At 39.3% G+C, this 22427-nt stretch overlaps 1 protein-coding gene across 1 annotated transcript in view; it reads right to left on the reverse strand.

Moving 5' to 3' along the window:
- Positions 1-844: 844 nt before the first annotated feature.
- The window catches only part of col11a1a (collagen, type XI, alpha 1a), a 92021-nt gene continuing 70438 nt past the window's right edge, over positions 845-22427 (reverse strand). Inside the window, exons 48-68 of the mRNA XM_036522192.1 lie at positions 19478-19531; positions 19232-19285; positions 19058-19111; positions 18165-18218; positions 16789-16896; positions 16560-16613; positions 15945-15998; positions 14344-14397; positions 9452-9505; positions 7901-8008; positions 7118-7171; positions 6976-7029; positions 5809-5916; positions 4459-4512; positions 4308-4343; positions 4145-4198; positions 3633-3879; positions 2974-3086; positions 2095-2163; positions 1225-1458; positions 845-991 (exon numbers count right to left, since the gene is read on the reverse strand). Of these exons, the coding sequence (XP_036378085.1) occupies positions 845-991; positions 1225-1458; positions 2095-2163; positions 2974-3086; positions 3633-3879; positions 4145-4198; positions 4308-4343; positions 4459-4512; positions 5809-5916; positions 6976-7029; positions 7118-7171; positions 7901-8008; positions 9452-9505; positions 14344-14397; positions 15945-15998; positions 16560-16613; positions 16789-16896; positions 18165-18218; positions 19058-19111; positions 19232-19285; positions 19478-19531 (1818 nt within the window). The remainder of the gene's footprint in view (positions 992-1224; positions 1459-2094; positions 2164-2973; positions 3087-3632; positions 3880-4144; positions 4199-4307; positions 4344-4458; positions 4513-5808; positions 5917-6975; positions 7030-7117; positions 7172-7900; positions 8009-9451; positions 9506-14343; positions 14398-15944; positions 15999-16559; positions 16614-16788; positions 16897-18164; positions 18219-19057; positions 19112-19231; positions 19286-19477; positions 19532-22427) is intronic.

Below are 22427 nucleotides of genomic sequence, written 5' to 3' on the forward strand. Positions count from 1 at the left end.
AGGTATACGACCAAAAAAAAAAAAAATAAAGAAACAATAAAAACAAATAAAAACAAAAAAAAATGAAATTAAATAAAAGAAGAATGAATGCCATGATTATTTAGAACAAGCACAAGAAACAAGGTTAGTGAGACATGTTTCTTAGAGTGTGCTGGTGAAAATCTTCCAGTTCTGAAACCCGAGGTCTTGAAGGGGACTGCAAATAACCCAGAGCTCTTTGGGTGGTCAATATATACAAAGGGGATACATTATAATTAAAAATAGGGAATTGTTTTGAATGCTCATTTTATTTGCTTCATAACAGGTACACAGTTTTCATTGACAACAAATTATAATTATTTTTTTTAACTTATATATATATTTTTTGTTACCAACATTAAAATTAAAGAGCCGGATGCAATTCTGATACACATGCAAGTTTTGAAAGTGGATTCAGAAAGAACAGTATTGTACAAAATAATAATTACAGTTTATCAAAATACACCTTCTTAGCACCTCATATTTTTTTCTGTTTTGAACAAGCACCATCGTAGTCATTTTTGTACAGCACCAGGAGAATCCTGAAAGGGGAGGGGCCTCTGTTCTGCTTTGTGGACCTCCACATGTTGTTGCCTGGGCACCATTCTCTGCTGTGGCACCAAATGTCCTTCACGATTTTCCATAACAGGTTTAAGTCATGTGATTCTGGCCCTACAAGGGCAACAAGTATTTCCTAGATAATACATACATACATGGCAAGACATGTTCGCTACACCATTCTTATTCAAAACTTGCATGTGGCATTGAGGAGGGTTGGTGATACCGAGTCTCGACTCGCTCGCCGATCTGTCCTTCCCACCCAAGCCTAACCCAGGAAGCAGACAGGGCCGACTTCGAAACCAAACTTCTGGTTTGGATCCCCAAAGTCATTCAACATGACGTCGATGATTGGCACCTGATCGATTTTCGGGGTGTCGATCTCCATCACAGTCTTTCCATAGCCCTTCCTCAACTGCAAAGAGAGAGAAGTTAGAGAGAGAGAGAGAGAGAGAGAGAGAGAGAGAGAGACAGAGATTAATCATATCATAAATATTTCCTATTGGGTTCAGTTTTGGGAGCCACCAGAAAAAAAAGTCAGCTCAGTAACTGATATTTTTCATAATTGATTTTTATCATTAAATGTGAAGGTTGGTTAGCGATTTGATTCCATTCCAAGCACTGCTACAGTCAACGAGATGTACATACCGCACACTCATCCGAGAGGGCTTTGATGTAGGGGTTGTTGTCGTATGACATCTCCTCATCGTTGGAGCCCAGGAACCTCAAGGCCTTGTCGTAGCTGTCAGTTGTAGCGTCATGCCAGGCCACAGATTGGTGGCAGTTGTAGGTAAAGTTCTGTCTGGCTGAAGCACTCAGTAGTTTCAGGAATGTCATTTGAACCATGTTTATTGTGTTGCCTTCAGCATCCACATATGACAGCTATGGAGGAGCAACAGATGCAGGGTCAAAACACACAACATCAGGCACCAAGGCACCACTTTATTTATCAGGGCAGAGGTGATAATGGAATGGCAGATGATTAACTTTATTTTCAATTACTGTAGTACAAAACATAACTCCATGTAGGACAATATCTAGTCAGTGAGATATTGGGTCACCACTATGTTTGATTATGAATACGTGTTTGAAGCACTATCCCATACACATTTATGTGCTCTTTTGGTGGTGGAGTCAATTCAAGTATTGTATATAATTAACTAAGTGTATTAATTCTTTATATCATTTCAATATCTGTTGATAGATTTTTTTTTTTTTTTGCTAGCTATCATCTATAGAACAAAAAATATATCACAGCATTTGAGAATCTGAGAGTTCAATGCTCAGCTGTTATTGTAGAGAGCAGCTCTCTACAATATTAGAGCACTCAGACTGCTGGATTAAAGTGCAATGCTGCTATTTACGCCTTGCTGTCTTTGAAGTGGTCACAAAGAGACAGATGTAAGATGCTCTGTGGCTGATCAGAGCATCAGAGAAAGCTTTTAGTTTTGTATTGGGACAAATGGAAAAATCTGCTGTGACGACAGATGAAGAGAAGAAAGCAGGACGGCCACTTACTATTTTACCACGCTTAAATTCGCTGAACCACGATCCAGGAGTCTCCTTAGGCCAGGAGGATATTCGGACCTATCGCATCAAAAAAAGATGATACAGATGAATGCTCCAGACACTCCATGCTTTGATCAAATCACAAATGCTTTTTAAAACAGGCAGGGTGCAGGTGCTTTTGCAAAAACATTCATTATGAATGTATTTTTGCCTTTTCAGATAAACTGTACACATCAAGCATGGATGATTACAGAATTTGTTCTAGTGGGAAATGTTTTGGCTGAAGGCACTAGCTAAATGAAATAAATGCCGCACACAGTGTAATAAAAAACTTAATGTCCAATCAGGGACAATGTGAGCCTACAGCTTTTATTGTACTGGAAAAACAATCTGCTGTCAGAAAGTAACTAATATTTTCATGTCAGTACTTTATTCATTTCAGATTTTTCAATAGCCACACAGAATGACTAAACTTCAAAACCATTATTATAAGCGATTTTAAGGTCATTGCTACATGTGCACTACATGGATTTTCTTTTTAAGTAATATGGCTCTTGGCGTAAGAATACAAAAGATACATTTTCACGACTGAGGCAAAACAAGATCAAATGGTTCCTTTAACGGTAGTAGATGAAGGAGCCGAAGGTGATTGGTAGATGGTGGGACCTCATTTACATTAAAAGCAAAGGAGAATGCATAAACCATTCTGAAGTCAGTGTGACAGACAAGTGTGTCTGCTAGGGTTATGTGAAAAATAAAACATTGAAGCCTCCATGAATATTTTAGAAATGTACCTGTATGTTTTCCTGTTTACAAAACATAACGTGGTACTGCAATCATCATTGTATTGCACCTGACTATCTGAAACTTCATGTCAATGTCATTTACCCCAGTTGACTTCTTGTCAGGGTAGATGCAGGTCTCGCCTCCTGATGTGAAGTTACAGTATACTTTGAAGGAATCTCCTGAGCAACCCTGGTTTGGATCAATCCAGTATTCACCTGATGAATTAATTTAAAAATACATATTAATAAATCCTGAATATATGAACAGTTACTCAATAATCAAAAGTAACAGTGCATTTAATAAGTTGAATTTCAATTTAAATATCAGTATGGTTAGACAGATGAAACTGGTAAAATACTTGTTAGGGTGTCTGAATTACAATATTGCAAATAGGAAAATCTAAACCACATATAGTAAACATATAACCAAACAGATGTGTTCTTCGTATAAGACTAATAAAACTGAAAAGACTACAGCACAGTAGTGAAAAATTCCACAATTTATGAGCCTGAGCATAGCTGGAATGAAAGGTTTACCCACCAGCAATTCAATGAATGTTAAGTATTACGCTAAACAGCCATGTCAGTGTTATTTAAATGCAGCGTTGATACACTCTGAATTTTTCATTGAAAAAAAAAAAAAAAACATAACTGCACAGAACTGAACAAACAGCATTCAGAATCACACTGCTCCTTATCTGTCCTAGATTGGCAGCCAATTACAGCCATTTAGACATTACCATAGCAGCCAGGCTAACTCACCGTCAGGGAATTCAGGATGGCAGAGCTGCAGGTCTTTGCATGTTCTGGCCGGGTTGGTCTGTGTACCCATGGGGTACTTCATACGCTCAATATCCTGCTTGAGGCTGTTGAGTGATCCAAAGATGTCCTCCATGCCCTCGCCATAGTCCATCATGTTCCCAGCTTCGTCGTCCTGGAAGTCAGCTGACCTCCGAGTCTTCTTTGGTGATTGGATGGGCAGTGGCTGGATGACCTCACCGGGCGGGCCCTTCACAAGAAGAGCAAGTCAATAACGTCATTAATTAAGTCAATAAGTCAATAATAAGGTCTTACTTTGTCATAATCTGCACTCTTAATCTGTTATCCTCAATCATTTTTTTTTTTTTATTTTGAATTGTGCCTTGGAAGGTTTCATAAAAAGTTACCATGCTACCACCGATGCTGTGTTTGACTATGACCCTTCCTTCAGTATGAATTATATGGGGAATATCTATCTTATGATGGAAAGTCACATGATTCAGTGGATTACTTACGGGTGGACCGGGTGGTCCGATCATTCCTGTGTCTCCCTTCTGGCCAACGGGACCCTGGGAATAGATGGGAGGAAACCGTTAGTTTGGAATATAGGAGCGATGCTGCTTGAATCAAGGTGTTATCCTTTCATCAAACTGCAATGAGAAAGTGAATGGAACTCACAGATGAACCCTTGGCACCCTTTGGACCTTGTGGACCCTAAAGAAGGAAAGTGAACAGTGATTATTATTGAATAGCACACCTGCGATTTAGCTTTACTACAGCTGGAATCAGACTGGGGATGAACAAGATAAAGACATGAAGGCCCACTTACGGGTAGACCAGGAGGACCTGGAGGACCAAGAGGGCCTGCTGCACCGGTAATACCCTGTGGATGTAGGAGGACACATCATTACATTACAATCACTTAGCACAGTGTTTCTCAATCCTACTCCTGGGGGCCCACTGTCCTGCATATCTGCTATCTGTCCTTGCTCCAAACACACCTGATTGAAATTAGTGTGCATGCTCTTGATTAAATCAGGTGTGCTCAGCTAATCAAAAGTGCCACTGATGAGTTCAGTCAGGTAGGTAGAGCAGGGAAAGATGGAAAACGTGCAGAGCAGGGGGCCTCCAGGAGCAGGATTGAGAATCAGTGATTTAGCAGACACTCTTTTCCAGCACAATAGAACATAAGTGTATCTATTCAAGTTAAATGAGCAACAGTGTCAGACCAGGCTAACAACACTCCCACATCATCGAGTGTGAGAATAATACTGTTCAAACCCTACCAGAAGTTAACTTGTGCAATCTGACTAGGCAATGGAAGCCAAGTATACTACCATACATTAGTCACTAGAACACAGAATCAAAAACATCACAGACATACAGTTGCAGAGTGACCTCCACATGGCTCTATTCAACTCACAGCTTAGCCTCATTTTCCTGTGTGCAATCAGCCAGAGATGTGGCTGAACTCTGAGTTCACTGGAGAGGCTGATTAGCTGGCTTCTCTCAGGACGGAACTCAAAATGTTCAGTGAATGTCATCAAATTTGAAAACGGATCATTTATCTTAGTGTGACCTAACCTTTTGCCTCTCCAGCAATGAAGTCCCTTAGAGTGTAAGTCTTCATGTTAAGAGGCAAATCTCTATTCTACTGTTAGCTATTTTTCCAAGTCAAAGGCACAGAGTTTGAGAACTGGGACTAGCATGTGCTTTTAATTTGTTTTGGCTCAGTCAAACAGAAGGGCAATACAATTTCAATGGGTATAATTGGAAAATGTTCCAATCTATTCCGCTATTAAGTTGTTGAGAGGGAGATTCAGAAGGCCACAATGAGCACAAATTGCTTATTCATTCAATACGGAGTGTTTATTTAAAAACGGAATAGGCCATTAATATCTCACTTGAAATTTCACCATGACCTGTTTTGCCATTTCTATCAGAGAAATGTAAGGCACTGCTTTCATTTCTAAAGGGCAAATCCAGCAGTGAAAGAAACGAGGCTTTCAATGTCACCATGCAGTTCAAATCACACAGGCACGGAAGACACAGTTACAATTTCCTGTAGCCGCAGAGACGATGTTGTGGTCTGGATGAGGGCAATTTTTCCTCTGATCTGGAAGGGGCCTAAGATGAGGGCAGGGGGGTCAGTGTGACAGAAGTTTGATTAATCACTTACACTGTCACCCTTGCTGCCAGGAGCACCTTGTGGGCCGGGCAAGCCTCTGTCTCCTTTCTCACCCTGTTCACCAGGTGGACCAATCAAACCAATGAGACCTGGGTGACCCTGTGGGAGGAACAGGCAGAGGGGCAGTCAAGCAGAGGTACAAGTTAGCTACCTGGCGTGATGCTTTGAAAATCTTTTAACTTGATGGCAGCAGTTTAAAATCCCAGGCAAGGAACTGTTCAAGCAGTCATTATAATTAGATGGCATGTAAAATGTTATGACAAACAGTTTTGAGAGTAATAAATGATTTTTGAATTTCTTTTTTAATCACTGCACAATCAAATGCAATAAAAAAAATATAGATTTGTGAAAACGAGCAGTATGACGAATAAAACTGGTCACATTAGTCACATAAGTCTCACAGTATGACATTTCATCATACAAGATCACACATTTCAAGGTCTTCATCACCGTTCTTTATTCTGTCCAGTCCTTACTGAAACCAGTATAGAACAGAACAGACTTCACACCTAGCGCACTGCCTACTGCAGAAAGCTGCTTTAACACCTTCAACCCAGGACAGTGTCTTTGCATAGCTTTATAGCAACTGGTCAACTTGCAGAAAACATACTTCTACATGTTTTTTTTTTCATAAACTGACTGGGTTTTATGCCTCTTGCTTAATTATTGGAGAAATATTGTTATTGATAATCAACTCTTTTCAAATGGAGAGACATCAGAGAAAATTTACACAAAAATTACATAATCTGGGCAAAAGGTCTGAAATGGGAAAAAATCACTGCCAAATACAAATGTGCCAGCTATCATGAACAGTGCACTTAAGCGTGAAACATTAGAATATGAACCACTTCATCTTGCTCACTTTCGTGGATAATCCCTGCATCTGCATCTCCTCCTCTTATATGTGTGGGCAACATTAGCTATGCATCTTTCCACCGAAGCGCTCCGTGAAAGTGCTAAGACATGTCTCTCGCTTGGGTGCACAAATTTCACGAACGCAGCGATGCAACATGTATGAAACCACTTACTCCTGACAGAGGAGATGTTTTTGCATTCATATGTACTATAAGAGTGCTTCAGTGTGGTTCTCAATTTTCCAGATTGGTGATATCAGAAATGAAGCTAAACACACTAATGACACATGATGGTCTCTCTCACCTTTTCACCCTTGGCGCCAGGGTCGCCCTTCAAGCCAGGAAGACCAGGGGGGCCCTAAACATCAAATACAAGAGACTGAGAAATAGATTCATCCACAGACGTCATTCTCCGATTTGCCAGTGGATAGTATGTCTCCTTTTACCATAGGTCCAGGGGGTCCGTCTTGCCCAGGGGAGCCAGGAAGTCCTTGTTCACCCTGTAAAAAATCCATCCAATCAGATGGATCACAGTGCTTGGAGTATGTGCAAGACTTACGCTGCACCTTTACATTTATTCATTTAGCAGACGCTTTTATCCAAAGTATCCAAGTACCTTGTCCAAGGGTAGAGCAGCATTGTCCCAGCAGGGATTGAACCGGCAACCTTTCGGTTACAAGTTCTGCTCTTTAACCACTATGCTACACTGCCGCCCACTACCTTTGCTGCTGGCGCTTCGTTAGTAGTATTTTATCATTAATTGTATTTTATACGTTATATTGTTTATATTTTGCACTTATACTGTTGAGATTCTGTACTTTTCTATTGATGATATTTTATATTGCTTATTTTTTTGTAAATATGTGTGAGGACTAAATATAAATGCACCGTTAGAGGTTGACACAATTGCAATTTCGTTGTGCTTGCACAATGACAATATAGTTCTTGAATCTTGAATCTTGAATCTACTGTGCAATTGTCTCTTACCCTTCTATTTCAACTGCCACTTTTCTATGTGCAGAACAATCAGTTATCACAAGAGTACAAGCACAAGAGTACAAACGTGCAACAGTACAAAAAACAGCAGCATATGTGCTATATACAGCAGCTTACACAAATCAATTATTCCATAAACAGTTTGGAATGTCTTGAGGAATGTATTCCTCGTGATGACGTTGACAGGCATTGTGAGAACACGTGCGGTAAAAATAAATGACTGGTTCACTCACGACAGGGCCAGGGATTCCGCGGAGACCCTCTGGACCGGGCTTTCCAGAGGGGCCCTGGGGGCCGACGGGCCCGGTTTTGCCTGGCGGCCCTTCAGATCCAGCTTCGCCCTGTGGAGAGAAGATTCCAAGGGTCATTACCCCCTGCTCATCACTGCAGTGCTGACACTTCATTTTAGTCTGACGTTAAACCAACTTTCCTACCAACTTGGTAATTACTTGAGAAGAGAGTAACAATAAATCGATGATTGCTGTAACACTCACAGAGCAATGGAAAACAGAGCAGCACTGTTGTTTTTTACTAAATTGCATGTCTCTGTTCCATTAGTTACCCTGTGTGTGCTTTTTTTTCCAAAAAAGTACTTGTTATGCACTTGAAGCAACTGCCATATTAATACACTGGTATAAAGTCATCCTAATATGAAGTGTTACCTGACATGTCTCTCCAGTACAGCTGCATAACTACAGTTTACCGTTGTAAGATATTGTAATAGAACCTCACAATGACAGTGTGATGTGTAGAAACGGAATGATCAAATCACAGGGTATTTCAAAAAGGTATATGAAAGTTATTTCGTGTGTGCAGCGCTTGGGCAAGATTGTGACGTTGAAAGGAAAACAATCTGCTGAACATTGAGACATCATGCCAAGCTATTTCATTGTGACAAGATTAACGATTTTCATCTAAAAGGAATCCCATTTTATAATTGCCATGGATTTCACTGTTTTCTGAATGACAGGTTTTATATGAGGGATTACACTGGCATGAGATCCAATTACAGGATCAGGTCGCAATGGGTGTTTGCGTTCACATTGTCTACATTCATCTGTGAGGTGCAGAGAAGGCCTATGATCTGAGGCATAAATAAATAAATAAATAAATAAAACGACACAGCAGCTTTTCTGATATCTACACATCCCTGAGTGCCTTGTAAACAAAGACGGCTGGGAAACGACTGTCTTCACATTCCAGGCATCAACAAAGGAGGAGAGTACATCAGAGAGAGAGCGATGGTCTCAGATCGACCATTCAAATGGCTATATACACAAAACACTATATGTGGCTTGTTTTTAAAAAGGGTTTTGTGGATCCTTGTTTGTTTTTAATGTGCTCGCCTCCATGCAAAGCTCTCTACGTGTTTGAATTTAGCTAAAAATGCCAGCAGTGATGTACTGCCATAAATGTGAGGTCCCTCTTTTACAACATAGATGAGATACACTTTCAACATCTCAGAAAAGCAGTACCTGCAGGCAACACTTTAGTACTGATTTTGTGTGTGTGTGTGTGTGTGTGTGTGTGTGTGTGTGATGAAGCTTGTCAAGCTCTTTAAATCGTGGGGAAAAACAGCAAACAGGGCCAAACAGTGTTCATCTTTAAAATACAATATAAAAGAAAAATGTGCTGCATCCATAAATTTCCATCTAATCATTCTCTGGCTAAACACAGTACTTTTTTTTCTGAGTTCTCAAGTGCAGGGGAATAAAGGCACCGCGTCTTGCGCTAGTTGGCAGAGAGGCTCTTTGAATAACAGCAGAATTGATTTTGTGTGTTACCTTTGCTCCCTTCTCTCCTTGCCTGCCCTCGGCTCCTGCTGCTCCTGGAGGACCCTGGAGAAAATGAGACAACACATTTCTTAAACACAGCCTGTACATAGCTTTAGAGCTTTGGTGCTGCCCATGATTGCATTTGTGCATCCGGGAAACGTCACATAATTATATCTGCCATCGTAATTAATTAATGAATTATTATGTTAACAGCTATTACTTTACTACGGTTCAAACAATCAATCATTTCCATTTTATGCTTTAATATATATATATATATATATATATATATATACACACTGTGCTTGCTATGCCTGTCTGTGCTGAACTATAATCAGCTGTCAGAGCAATTTTCCCTGTGGGGCCGCTGCCTGTTGTTTAGGGGTCTGTGACTGTAATGCAATGGCACCTTCAATGAGAGCACAGCTCTGAGATGTGGAATGTGAACATTACTCGGTGTAGCACCGAGAATGAGACCCACGTCCCTTTCGGAGAAAGGTTTTACCACAAACACAGTTGATCTAAAGTATCAGTTAAGGCACCTCTCTAAGCTAAGCCTTGATAAATCTATGATTTAATTAAAGTAAAATCCTGTCCCATAATCAGAATTGAGGTGTGTTGGTTTTGATGTTCCTTGGATATTCCTCAATAGAAAATGGTCTTTTTTTCTCTAAACTAATAAAGACTATAAAATCTTAAGTCATGTTGCTACTGTGAAATAACTGTTTGCACATTACTCTGGGTCAATAGGGAAGCCACAACATCAGAGATAAAATACAAAGCGAAACATGGCTACTTTCACCTTTTAATTTACAAATTTCCTGTTATAATATCCTTTCTGTTTGATGGGCCTGAAAATGACCACTGCAGACACAGTAAAGTGCGTTCATCATTTCCTCATATTGCAGGAGAATGTGGTTTGATTGCGCTCCCGAGAGCCGCTGAAGAACAAAGCATTACGGCTATGCCCGCTGAGGCAGACACAGCTAATGGCACTCCGATTGTTTTAAGGTTTTCCAGGTCAACTGTCCTCTCAATCAAATCCTCTCAGGCCTGAAACCCCTATCTTTCTACCCATCAAGGGAGCCTTCACATCAAGATGCCACAGCATCCATGAAGAAAGGCAGTAGGGATCTGCGCTCGTCTGACAGTGGCGTCACTGCAGCTGACTGAACAGCCTCTTACAGCCGCGGCTGAAGCAAAGCACTCCTTTTTTTCTTTCTTTCTTGTTTTCTCCCATGTGTGACAAGGCACTTTGGAAAACAGTCAACAAAACAGTCTCAATCTATTATCTCTGTGGACGCAGACACCATTTTTGAATTTTGTCACTGCCTGCACACACATGGAAATTTCTGAATCCTTCAGTCGCAAGCAGAAAGAATTAAAGTAAATGGGGAAAATCCCTGTGAATTATGCTGGATAATGCAGCTAAAATGCAATTATTGACCAGTGATTAATGACCAGTCCCACATCTGTCCTATATGTAAGACTACTTATGGAAGGCAAATAAGAATAACTAAAAAACCACCTGTAAAAAAAGATAAAAACGTGAGAAAGTGTCAGTAAAAGGTATAGAAAATATAAGGACTTCACTAAATGCTCTTAGTGTTTTCAGTGCTGCCTGTGCAGTGCTTGTGGGAGATTTAAGCTTCATTTAAAAATAGCTGTGGGCAAAAATGCTAAGCATGCAAAAGTCTTTTACCTTAAATGCAAAATAACTCACACAACTATGTTATAGATTCTGAGGAGCAAATAGCCTTCGACTTGCAGAACTCATTTTGTCTTACATTTTCGAGAATTTAAATGCCTTAGATGATTAAATGACAGTTTCCATAATACAGTACTATATATTCCCTCTCCCATTAGTAAGTTTAACTGCTGATATGACACATTTATTATTTATAATATAAATGCCATCAAATATATCATGAAAGCCAGGGAAAACCAAAGTCACATCTTCACATATTGCTTGGCTATACATATTTAATGTGTATGCATAATAAAAACTGGAAAAATGTACCTTATGCAAGTAAGCTGCCTCTGTGTCTATCAAATATAATTGTACATTAATGTCCGTTTAGCAAAAATAAACACTGAAAAGGCTGAGCTGTTCCCTCATTTCACATTATACCTCACAGAATCTGTGATCAGTCATCCAAGAAAACAAATTTACATACTGAACACAAACGCGCTCAGTTATGCAAGATATTATTTGAACTGCTGACTTAAACTGATCACCTCTTGGTAAAAGGTTAAACAGAATGCACAGGGCTCCGTTTACTTCAAATCGCCTTTTTCTAATAAAAAATTATGCAACAGAAAAGGCAGAATATGCTGTGGATCCGCAGCATTGTGTTTGGGGGCTGACAAAACAAGAACAAAATGCAATGACTGAGGGAATCTTGTGAGTGAATCTTAATTATTTTCACCTAGTAATAATCAATGGTTAAAACATTATGTGCAGCACCAGAGCACAAAAGGTCCTCTCTGGGCTCCTGCAGTAAATTTAAAAGGGAAAAGAGACAGTAGCTGGTGAACTGCTAGAAATAATACCAAGTCGATTTCAAAGTTTACCTTTGCCATGTTATGCCAAGCTTTTATTTCGCTTCACTGGTTGAGCAATTGATTGCTAAGTTGACTGCAGAATAAAATTCTACTGCTTTAAATGAGGAGCTGTAAAATGTAATGCCTCTGTGAAATGCACTAAAAGTGATATCCTGTTCATGAGCCAAGCTCAACGTACATGTCCTGGAAATGACAACTTCATTTCCCTTTTTTCCCACTTTGCTGGTAATTGCATTATGCTATTGTTTTTACACTGCTGTCATTCAACCACCCTTGATCAATATTCTGTTAGGAAGCTATCTCTATATGTCACCCTGAGCGATGTTCTGTTTGTGAGAAGCAAATGAGTTTGGGAGAGACTCCTTGTCTTTTCGCCGCAATTTCAATTTCACAAATAGTTTTAATATCAGTGCTTCATTTCTCTCCGGGCTTGGTGATATTTTTATTTCCATTTACCGGTGGTTCAATACAATGATCCCACTAAATCTCCTGTGCCGTTCTCACTCAGTGTTATGATGAGAAAGTATCGGGTCTCATTGTGCTTGAATGGATTGAAATCTATACGCCCCTCTCTATAATACATTCGCCTGATTTTTTTTTACATCCACTGAGATGCATCAGTTGAAAGCTCCAGATTTCACTTAGGATGTTTTAAAATCGCTGGTGTTACATTCTCTCAGTGAAAAAAAAAATAATAAAAGAAAATAACATATTTCTGAACCTTGCAAAAATGGGTGATAGCTGTTTCATCATACTGACAAAAAATGTAACATTTTTAATCGTTATTCTGTTTTTCATGGAATTAAAGCTGAGAGGTCAGATTAAATGGATCAATGTCAAGACTTAAATAATAAGGTCTGACAATAATTGTGCCAGTGCTATTGAAATCACAAAAACATCTTCCATATTTTACTGTTAATGTCACATGCAGCAACACTTTACAAATAAAAAAAACTCTTTCTATATATTTCAAATTATAGTGGACACTAGTAATTAAACGAAAAACAAAAGCATTTTCAGTTCACTATCAATTATCCTGCACTGTTTTGACCATAATGAGAGGCTTATATAAAAAAGCATGCCTATGTTTACTCATATCAACAAATATCTAAGCACAACATGCTCGCAGGTACGATGTGTTTGTTATCTTAAACATTTAATATATGGCGCGATTTCTTATGATCTACGGCATCTTGAATTGAAGTGCTATGCTAACCACGTATAGTTGAATACACCTCAGTATCAGCTCTGTCTTTGGACTGGACTTAAACAGTGTTTATATGAAAAAAACAAGTCTGGTCTGTCCATTGACAACAGCACAGATCCTATGCAAAAGGCTATGGGGACAGAAAGATAATGTCATGTAACCTTCAAAACAGATCAGAAGATGGCACATGCCTAATGACAAATTTAAAAAAAAAAAGTATTAATCTTATATTACCAATCAGGACATAGATAAAGATATACCTACGTTTCAGTATTACTGAGTGATTGTTCCATGTTGAGTTTAGTTATAACACTAGTGCTAGTATGTTAGTATGTTAGCTACAATAGTGTGCTGCTGTAACTGATTTTAAATAATGACCATTTCTATTAAATTCACTGGCTTGAGATAGCAGGCAATAATAATTACGTATCTACCTTTGTTGTCTAGATATCACCAACATAGGCAGCTGACATTGTATTAGAAATTTTGCATCACTGTTTCTTTAACTCATTTTCATGGCCCATACCTACAGGAGGCTTAGATGTATTTCTTTGAATGAGTGCAATAATTTTTCTTTCAATTTTTCACATGGTAAAATAAAAGCACATGCCAAGACAGTGGTGTTCACCGCCCTGCCTTCTGCTCTGACTTCCAGGGTAAAGCCTTCTTAAAGCTTAATGCATTTTTGTAATTAAGCTATGCATGTTGTATGCATTGATTTCTCTGCTAGTCTTTAGCTCAAAGTAATGTCAGATTGATAATGTAAATACGTTCTATTTCTCATGCTGGATGCATTCTCTCAAGTGTTATATATGACATGACATCTTTGTTTTGTCATTTAGGATCTTGATTTATTCTTCTTTGTGGTATTTTGCCTACACACAGCACCCCATATCAAAAACGATAAAGTTAAAAATGTATGATCACTGGAACCCCAAAGGCTCCTTGGAATTATACTTGTCTGTGACCACAATGCATCACTTCAGCTTTTGCTTCTTTGCTATTCGTGATATCATCTCAGCCTTATCCTTAGCCTCTGCCCTCTGGCAACCCCCCTTATAATGACACACTTCCTGCCACCCATCTCACTGGGAGACAGACAGTTGACGGTGGCGAAATATATACTCACTCTCTTGCCAGGGGGGCCTGGTGGGCCGGCTTCTCCAGATGGACCAGGAGGACCCTGAAACACAAGCATGAGGGGAGCAATGTGATGAGGTGAATTCAGGTAAACTCATGGTAGGTATTCTCAGCAGAGCATTTAAGGGGGGAGGATGCCCCTGCAAAACCCATCCTTATAGAGAGGTTATGTGAGAGTCAAATGCGCTTATATCTCTTTCACCTCTATTGTGGTATAGGCCATTACAATTGCTATACAACCACAAGAAACCAGACATATAATTACAACTACATGCTGACCACAGACCACTAATCAAATTCACAGCCTGATAAGGAATTTGCACATGGACAAAGAAATCACACCATGACAGAAATAGGTAATTAATGTGTTTGTTTGCAGTACACATTTCCATTTAAAGGTTGTGACAGATATAAAATCTGCTAAAAAACACATCTGCTTGTCTAAAATGCTTTAGATGAAGGTTTGCAGCCATATTACTCTGATGAAAGTGATGGAAGAAAGAAAACAACTTCGGACATATGGTTGGAACTCTCATCAACTTCATGGTTTTCGCTCACATGTAAAAATAAATTACATTTAAGAAGGATACCATGCTATTCTTGCAATTCATTAATAAAGAAGCATGCATTTCCTTTGTGGTTGTGGCTTTTCAACTGAGGCACCTTTCAAACCATGAATAGAAAAAAAAAGACAATTTGCAAAGTTAAATTTGCTTCTGAATGCTTAGATGAACATTCATATGAAGGGGGCGTGAAATTATACAGCTTTCTCAGTACTAGTCATAGCTGATTATCTGGAAGTGAATTGGAAGCAATCCAAACACATTTAGCTTTGTGATTCTTTGTACATTTTTGATGGGTAAAAATGTACAAACCTATTCAGCTGTAAGATAAGTTGATATCGAAATTCTGCATCACTAATCAGGAAATGAGAAATGTCTGTTTCCCTTCCACAGTTTAACTTAAGGAAGTATTTTATTATAATTATGCTCTGCAACACTTAGCCACACACATCAAATCACAAAGCAAGTGGTTAAATATCATTCTTATGGAAATAATGATTTTGAGCTTAAAAATATAAATTATGTTCTTGATACAACAATTACAATTTATGTCCTCCAACTGTGGGCTGAGGTTCCACTGTTTGCTTCTGAAAATGTACCATAAATATCCATATACCAGATGAAAGCCCATTTTAAGTGACTTTCATGCTTCGGTGGATTCCACTGGTGCTGATTGGTTTTCATAAACAATTCATGGACACATAGACTAGGCAATGTACATGCAAGTGGTTTGGTATACAGTAATACAAGGAGGATGCCAATTAATTTCTTTATCTTATGATTGTTATTAGTGCAGCGGAATTAGAATCGTCTACCACTGGTGGCAACCTCACATACACTCTTGGTGAATAAGGAAAATAATCCATTCTATTCTGCATTAGTAAGAACATCTGTGGAAGTAATTGGGCCTTTCACTGACATCAATGGTAAGATCATACTGTATTAGTGAATCACTTTATTGATGTACCAGGATTAAAGTATTGATACTTTATTGGTGTTAGGCGAATATGAATAAAGGCAAACTTACAGGCTGACCAGCTTCACCATCTTCTCCCTTCTCTCCTGAGGAACCATCAGTTCCCTGAAGCAAATCAAGGCAGAAAACATGGTGTTAACGTGTATCTCCACACAATGGTCCAAAATGGTGCAAAAATGGCCCAAAATCAACTTGTGAGGCAACCCAGTGAACTTCACCACAACACAGAATGTAGTCTAAACAAAAGGATTTTTGCCCCACTATGACAGAGAAACAAGTCGAGCAGAATCCCTATGCTAAAAAATGATAGACTGAGAATATATTTTAGAGAATATATTTTAGCTTAATAAACACATTGAAATGATTTAAATTATTGTCATTGGGTATGTTGCAGTATATTTTTTATTCTGCATTAGTATATTTTAAATGTATTTGCAATATATTCTTAGGTTTAACAACATATTTCACTGTATATTACAATATATTTCATTTTCATATGGGTTTCTCCATTACATACTTTTATATGTTGTTTTGTGCATTATATTAAACAAAATACTGAACTACACAAATGTTCATAAAACAAAACATAAATTTACTAGCTCAATGATAAGTTCTGTAAATCACAACTGTATTATTAATAGTACTATGATTTATAAATGTACTTACAGCAACACCAGGCTCACCGGGAGGTCCAGGATCTCCTGGGAATCCGACAGGACCCTAGATTGCACACAAGGGAAGATCTGGTCAGAGAGTCAATTACATAAATACAATCTTCACATTAATAGTAGCAACTGTTACAGTTTAAAAGTTTGGATTTCTCTTCCAAATCTAGTAGAATCCTGGCATATGTGCCTGTGCAGGGCCATCCTGATACCCAGTCAAAGTGACTTACAGGGTTCCCCTTGGGGCCATCATCTCCTGGGGGTCCCTTGGCACCAGGGGGTCCAGCAGCACCAGGTGGCCCAGCCTCTCCCTTTTCTCCTCTCTCACCTTTAGGGCCCTTTAGAAAACACAAGGACAAAGACATCAATACCCTGTGATACATGGCTTTGCGGTGTTCCGCTTTCCATATATGCTAAGCCCCACTGACTGTCCAGTGCTGCCCTTGTAAAATCTCATTGGGTAACGCCCATCAAGGTCTTGTGCAAAAGCTGAGCATAGCACTATAGTCTGAAAGACTCATGGGAACACTATATCCCCACTGTATTACAATGTTCAAAAATACTGTGAAAATGGGATCCCCCCCCCCCCACAAAGCAAATAAAATAAAAAGTACTGCTGCCACACACTTGAGTAAAGATTATGATCTGAGGAAATCCTGATTTAAGCTTACATGTGCAATATGTTACTCTAGATTTCAAGTGGAACGATATTTCAACATAATCTGTAAGTAATGCACGCCAAAGTGCTAAATCTTATCTGGATACATGGCTGACAACAGACACAGGGAGCCTTGCCTTATTCCTTTCAAGTTGTCTATTGTAGATAAAGTACAATTAATATGTGTCGAAAAGAGGTAATTGGTCATGCAATGAACCAGATATGGTTTTCACACTATGGCAAAGTGGCTACTTCACTGGTTGAGGTGTTGTTGTGCAAATGTCAGTCGCTTGTTAAGTACTAGGCAGACAGCACATAAACGGCAAATGACAGATGGGCTTGCAAATGAATCAAGTCAAATCTGTGTGACAAGCACAAACAGCAGAGCAACGGAAACAGCACTGGGAAGATTTATTGTTGGCCATGGAAAATAATGTGGACATTTCTATTTCTATTCTCTGACAGAATTCACAGTACACAACACAACACACTTATAGATTTACACATGAATGCAAAGACACGCACTAATGCACACACATGCACGCCTACATGAACTCACGCACGTGGGTGCACAGACACACACACGCACACACACACACACACACACACACACACACACACACACACACACACACACACACACACACACACAGTGAGAAACACCTGCTTAGATATTCAGATGTCCTCTTTTTAATGGATGCCTGTTGACTGTATCAACAGTTCAGCCGTGAAACACTGCAAATAGGCATGTGGTAATGATCTCTTAAGAGTCTGGGAGTGCTTTAATCTGGCAGCTCTTTGAGGAGATGGGCTCTGAGCAACAACGGCACGGACTCCTGTTGTTTGGTCCTCCATTGAGAAGGGAAAGTCAATTACCAGCACTTTAGATATTTTCCATCACACGCACCCACACACAAAAAGAAAATCACCAGTGAACACGACACTTACTCCAGTTCCGGGCTCTCCTGGGGGTCCAGGGTTGCCAGCTTCACCATTCTCACCCTGTGAGAGATCACATCAGTCAGTCACATTACCATGATAATCACAACCAAGCACACAACTGCACTGTGCACACTGTTTCCATGCATAACTGCAATGGCAGCAGAGAATGGGACGCAATGAACGTCATAATTCCCCTATCCAGCAATCCACTAAACTATGACATAACTAATAAAATAAAATAACTAATGGCAATGAAATCTAATTGTACACAGCACAAAACCTCCAAACCTCCACACATAATGCCTTTCAGGGAAGACAAAGCATTTTAAATGTACATTTCAGTTTTTACATTGCATTACATTCTGTCTCATTCAGCTGTAATATGGAACTATGACATTGTTCAATGCTTGAGGTTAATAATATTTTAAATCTGGCAGGATTGACCTACACACGCTAAATTCTATATATAGAGATATCATGGTGTTGAGATTTCTATAAACATACAAAGGCAATACTTTTCTCAGTACTTTCAATGTGATGTTAACCTTCGATATTTCATATTCCGGAGCAATTTCAGCAGCCAGACACTGCATTAAGTATTGATGGTGAGGATGCCTGCCAAATAGTGGTAAAGTGGAGGAATGGTGTTGGAACCTTTGTAAAAGAGACATTAATAATGTCAGGCCACTAACTCAAAGGCAAAGGCTGGCATATGAAAATAATGGACAATAAGAAATAACTTAAAAACCTAAAGAATAGGTAAGACCTGTTTAAAAACCGGCCTTGCTCAGTCCACAATGGCAGTATTTCTCCTCCAATGACTATCAGTATTGGATGAGCAGACCATGGCTGTCCCAGGACACAATGATCAGACACAGCAAAGAGGAGTATTTTCTCACCTTCTCTCCGACAGCTCCCATTGCACCCACTCCACCAGGAGGACCTTGGGCACCCTGTCCAAAGAAAAGATCATCAAGGGAGTCAGCAAGAGACAGAGCATGTATATAACGTGTATGTCTCCACATACACACTATTCTCCAAAACAGAGTCCAAAATGTGTGTGCGAAACTTACATCAGCACCACTGGGACCCTGAGGTCCTCTTGGGCCGGGTGGACCAGGTGGACCCTGTTTGGGTGGAAGATGAGAAGATGGTTCAGATTTGGCCAGGTTAATACATCACTAAACCGTTGTTACCATGGCTTGCCCACTCAAATCACAGTGGACTACCATCAGAAGCAGTTTTCAGGGCCATTACATCAATAGCCGAGTAGCGGCAGAAAAAATATCAGTTCAATCAGAGTGAAGCGAACTACTCACCATTGGACCAACGTCTCCGTTCTCACCCTTCTCGCCTGGAGGCCCAGGAAGTCCCTAAAAACCGAGAAAGTCTCATTTTTAGTTGTTTCATTGAGAGAAGAAATATTTTCAGGTAAGATTTTATCCTAAAAATATTTTTCTTGTTTAATATGATGATGCAATGCAGCTGGTGCAGTGAATATCTGAAAAGTTGACACTCACTTGCCTTCAGCCATTTAGGCCATGGGAATCATAGGAGGCCAAGATGACCATTATTTTGATAACTGAAATGAGACCTTTCAAACCTGGCCAGATGTTGTATTTGGCAAATGAATATGCAAGACGGGATGCAGCGCAAATCCTAAAAATGGACCCTGAATGTTCTGTATGTTTCACTGGCCAGCTCCATGGACCAGTGAAATGATAAACGACACTGAAGTCTATGCTATGCGGCATTTCTTTCATAATCAATGATAACTATATAATAATCTAATTTCAGTGCATTAAACAGACAGGAAATGAATGGAAGCACTGATGTGCATTCAAACCTGAACGTGTGGAAAACAAGCATGAATGTTATTAAATTAGTCTGAAAATATTGCTTTCTTTGTGAATGTGACTGTGAGTGGACTACCATGATATAACGCAAGGGTAAAAGTAATTCTCACTCGTTTAAACACTGCATGTTTTGTTCCTATCTTTTAACGGCTGTATGTACAAACTGAAAATATACGCTGCAATGTTTCTTCCAAGATGCGCAGCATGCTTTGAGGAATTAACTAATGTTCACAAATCATGATCCTTCACAGAAACAAGCTAATCCTCACGTTATGGCAATTAGCATTCAAAGTAGTTTGGGCATAATAAGGGCATTTAAATAAGCTCAAAAGAGAGGAAATTCCACAGTGAACATAAATGACTGGCATCTTATTTGTGTTCCTTAATTGTGAATGGCTAAAACCATGTAGATACATTTGTAGAACTGTGGCTTATCTGATAAAACATCTATAGAGAGAATTTGTAAAATGATCTAATGACCACACTTGTAAAACAATTTGACTGTAATTTGTTAAATAAGTTGCCATGTACTATCAAAGACATGCACCCATTAATACAAAAGTGTATAATTGATTACGAAAGGGCTTTCTACTAGCAATTTGCTGCAAGACTCTTAAAATCAGAATACTTTCCTTCACGGCTATTCAGCCTTTTATACTTGAATTGCATTCTGTTTCCATGGTCATTTCAAGTACACAGGTGGACACTTTTCAAAACGCACTGAGAAAAATCTGAAGTGATTAAAATACATGCTTCAAATTGTTTGAATTCTACTTAATACACATTAACTCTGCAGAGAGCATTAACAGAAACTATTCCTTTCTTAATGAAAGTATAACTGGATGAAACCAGATGAACCACACACAGACACACAGGCGTGCACGCGCGCACACACACACACAGACACACACACACACACACACACACACACACACACCGAAATACAAAGAACAAAGCAAACCGCCTTGAAGAATAGAATTAAATTGACCTTGATGCAGTCATTGTGGGACACTGGAAAAAAGTGCCTCTTAAAATCGAGGGCAACTGAGGACAGGCATTCTGGTGAATAAACAAACAGGTCGGTTTGTTCAGTGCAGAAAACGTTCTCGTTCTTTGTGAACCTGCACAAAAACACACCCTGTGCAAGATAGAGCCTATTGCATACTCTTAGAATGTCCACGCTAACTAGGAAATATACAGTTGGCTGAATTTGCATATGCTTGATCCTTGGCGTTTACCTTCTACAACCACCTGAACTGTGGTCTGAGTGTTTCAAAGGCAGTTCACAGTCACCAATAGCAATAAAGGAACTATGGTCCTAATCCTGTCTGATATTTACACACTCTTCACCCGTACAGACCTCCTCAAATAGCTACACTTCAGGGGCTACCTTTCCGTGTCCTCGCACTCTAATGCCAGTCCTGGTAGGAAATCACACCAGGGCTTCCCTCTTTCAAAGATCATTAATGGCAGTGCTAATTATGAGACGAGGCGAGCGCTTGGTGACACAGCGCCTTTCGGAAAAGGTTCATCAGCCCAGCTAATGCAGTCTTGATAAAGTGCGTTACGCCCAATCAGAAGTCAATTGCTTTGAATGACTTGGCGATCTGGCCACACAGGGGAAAGCAGGCTCTCTATGTCACTTCACAATGATTTCAGCTCCCATTAAGGACTGATTGGCTTGAAAAAAAAAAACAAGAAGCACAATGCTTCCTTCCATTCCCATTACTTCGGATTGAGAAGCAGAATCACAGTTAACACTTTACGGTTTGACTTTCTCCTTCTCCTTTCACATTGCACTAGTGCACCATTTAATTTATCCACATATATTTGCAATAATCATTGAGATCTGAGCTCTTGAATACTGATGTAGGATATAATGTCATATATATTGTACTCTTCCATGGGGGCACTCTGCTACAAAAAAAATGGTGCTATGATTGTGATGCAGTATGGTATGGTATAAAAATGTTTTTCTTTTGTGACTGCATAGAAAGAAAGCTATTTAGCTGTAGAGCTACACTTCCTAAGATAGCTCAAATGTCAAAGGTTGAGTTTAAATATCACGCCTCAACATTGTTTCCTCAGCATGCACCAGATTTATGCATTAACCTCTGCACTGTGTGAATTCAGAGCACATTTGGCAGCGCGTTCCTCATAGCAACATGTCTTCTGCAAAACCATAATGAACCAATTATGAAATATCGAAAGCCGATGCTATATCACAGCATATATGTAAAACATTAGTGTAGTCTCAGGAGCTTTAATGAGGTTTTAATGAGTTACCTTTTTTCTACATGGCTTCTTTCTTACATTTTCTATATATATTTCTGGAATTTGAGTTTGACATTAAAGATAATGGAGAATAAACAACGCTTCAAAACGTGCTTCTCATTAGAGACCCAGTTATGTG

This window comes from Megalops cyprinoides, chromosome 2, assembly GCF_013368585.1.
Source record: "Megalops cyprinoides isolate fMegCyp1 chromosome 2, fMegCyp1.pri, whole genome shotgun sequence".
Taxonomy (NCBI): Eukaryota; Metazoa; Chordata; class Actinopteri; order Elopiformes; family Megalopidae; genus Megalops; species Megalops cyprinoides.